The sequence below is a fragment of the Maniola jurtina genome, chromosome 20, assembly GCF_905333055.1.
Source record: "Maniola jurtina chromosome 20, ilManJurt1.1, whole genome shotgun sequence".
Lineage (NCBI taxonomy): Eukaryota > Metazoa > Arthropoda > Insecta > Lepidoptera > Nymphalidae > Maniola > Maniola jurtina.
The window spans coordinates 907,213-909,117 of NC_060048.1; the positions used below are offsets into that span (position 1 = coordinate 907,213).

At 32.2% G+C, this 1,905-nt stretch overlaps 1 protein-coding gene across 1 annotated transcript; it reads right to left on the reverse strand.

Annotated features, from left to right (window-relative positions):
* Positions 1–39: 39 nt before the first annotated feature.
* On the reverse strand, positions 40–1,641 carry LOC123875938 (probable protein BRICK1-B). Its single transcript, XM_045922051.1, has 3 exons — positions 1,404–1,641; positions 849–931; positions 40–458 (listed from the first exon to the last, which is right to left on the reverse strand). The coding sequence occupies exons 1-3, from the start codon at positions 1,522–1,524 to the stop codon at positions 432–434; spliced, it is 231 nt and encodes a 76-aa protein (XP_045778007.1). The 5' UTR covers positions 1,525–1,641; the 3' UTR covers positions 40–431.
* Between the last annotated feature and the right edge of the window lie 264 nt (positions 1,642–1,905).

Here is a 1,905-nt window from a genome sequence, read left to right on the forward strand (position 1 = left end):
TAGCGCGAGCCCGTCCACTATTGGTTGTTGACTACGCGCCATGTTTTGTGCGCGCGAAAGAGTGAGATAGCAAGAGTCTCTGTTGTTCTTGTATTTAAAACCTTAACGTCAGCCAATAAGGTCTATATTTCACTGGTGCGTATTCCAATTTAGTCTTTTCGGTGTATTTTGCCAATGCGACTTTTAGAAGTGGTACTAGTGCTGAATCTAATTTGAATAAGTTATTTGAGTTTGAATTTAATTGCAATTATCGCAATATGATGTTCACAGCTTCCACACTAACTCCCTGATATTTGTGTGAGTGCGAAAAGTGAAAGTTGCAACATTTTATCATGTCAATTAGCATTGCCACCAAACAAATATTTTCTAAAGCAAATATGTTCATACAGCTACATACATTGCAGAAAGTAACTAATTTGCTTATTAACAGATTATGTCAGAGTTTCTCCTTTTGTGACCTGGAACAAAAAACTGCTATTAAATTTTTGACCATCCCATTTTAATAGGTTCTTATTAAAATTATAGACCTATAAAAGACTTTCCATAATAAAGGACAGTATGTTAATTATATTTTTGTGTTTTTAAATAAACTATTTCACTAATTATTATTTAAAATCCTGTGCAAACTTGATTTTCCATTAACCTATCCCTTGATTTTCCAGGATAAAAAAGTCAAATTCAACAACTAACAATTAGTTTGAATAAATAGACTATGAATGAATAGACACTGAGATTCATATAAGGCAAAATTATTTTATTTGATTTTTAAAGCTATTTAGTGACATTTCAGTGTTGGTCTAACCATCCTTATGTTAATGACATAGATGTATAACAAAATAAATACATACACAAGCTTCCAAATAGTCAATCTTTCTTTCCAGTGAAGTTAATTTCTCATTCAAGGTGGCTAGGCGTGATCTGCAGGACATATCTGAAAAAGTAATGCAACTGACTATTTGTTTTCATTGCATTCCTATTAATCATCACTGAGGGTTATAACCCTTTGCTATTAATCTTTATTATTAATTATATAATGAGATGATAACGTGATGGACTCCCAAATCCTGTTACATATGACATGAGTATGAATACTCTTATTTGTCACAATATCAGATGTTAGCTGTAACAACCAGGACTGGCCACTTAATAATGAGACTCAAAAGGTATACTATGGCGAAGCTTGCCTACACATCCCTCAATATATTATATTAATGTAAAACCGGCGATAATCCCATTGTAATGATCACAAGTAATATTAGAAGGCTCTCATAAAAGGATTTATGTTTCTAGCAGGAAAAATTCGTTAAAGCCTCAATAAATATGATTCGATATGTAAATAACTTGTAGTACAACAGTTACAAAATAAAACTTTCACTAAATATTTTATTATATTGGTTCTTTACCGAAGGAATTGAGGAAATCGGTAATTTTCTTTATGCTTCCTGTGATCACTTCTATGTATTCTCTGTTCGCCCAATCTTGCTGGATTTGTTTTTGAATGGTTTCGCGAGGTGGGGTCGACATTTTTTTAAGAATATAACACGATAATATTCTAATTTAATGCACAATAATTTCCAAAATTAAAAATTTACAAATCAAATGTCAAAAAATTTCGTAGTTGCAGATTTGGTCGCAGACGAATAACTTCACAGATCACTATATACCATAACTTATACGAATATGCGTATCACAGATAACTATTATGCTAGTGATGGGTGTAACAAAAAAAAGTAGGTACTCTGTGGAATAACCTTTGATTTAGATGTCAAGTCCACGTACCTAGTTTAAGACAAAAGACCACCATGGTTGGCCAGGCTTGGCGACTTTACATATGCAATTAATTAAATAAGGTAACACTGACTTTGACATTCTTGTCAATTTCAATCTGACATTTCGTATTTTTCA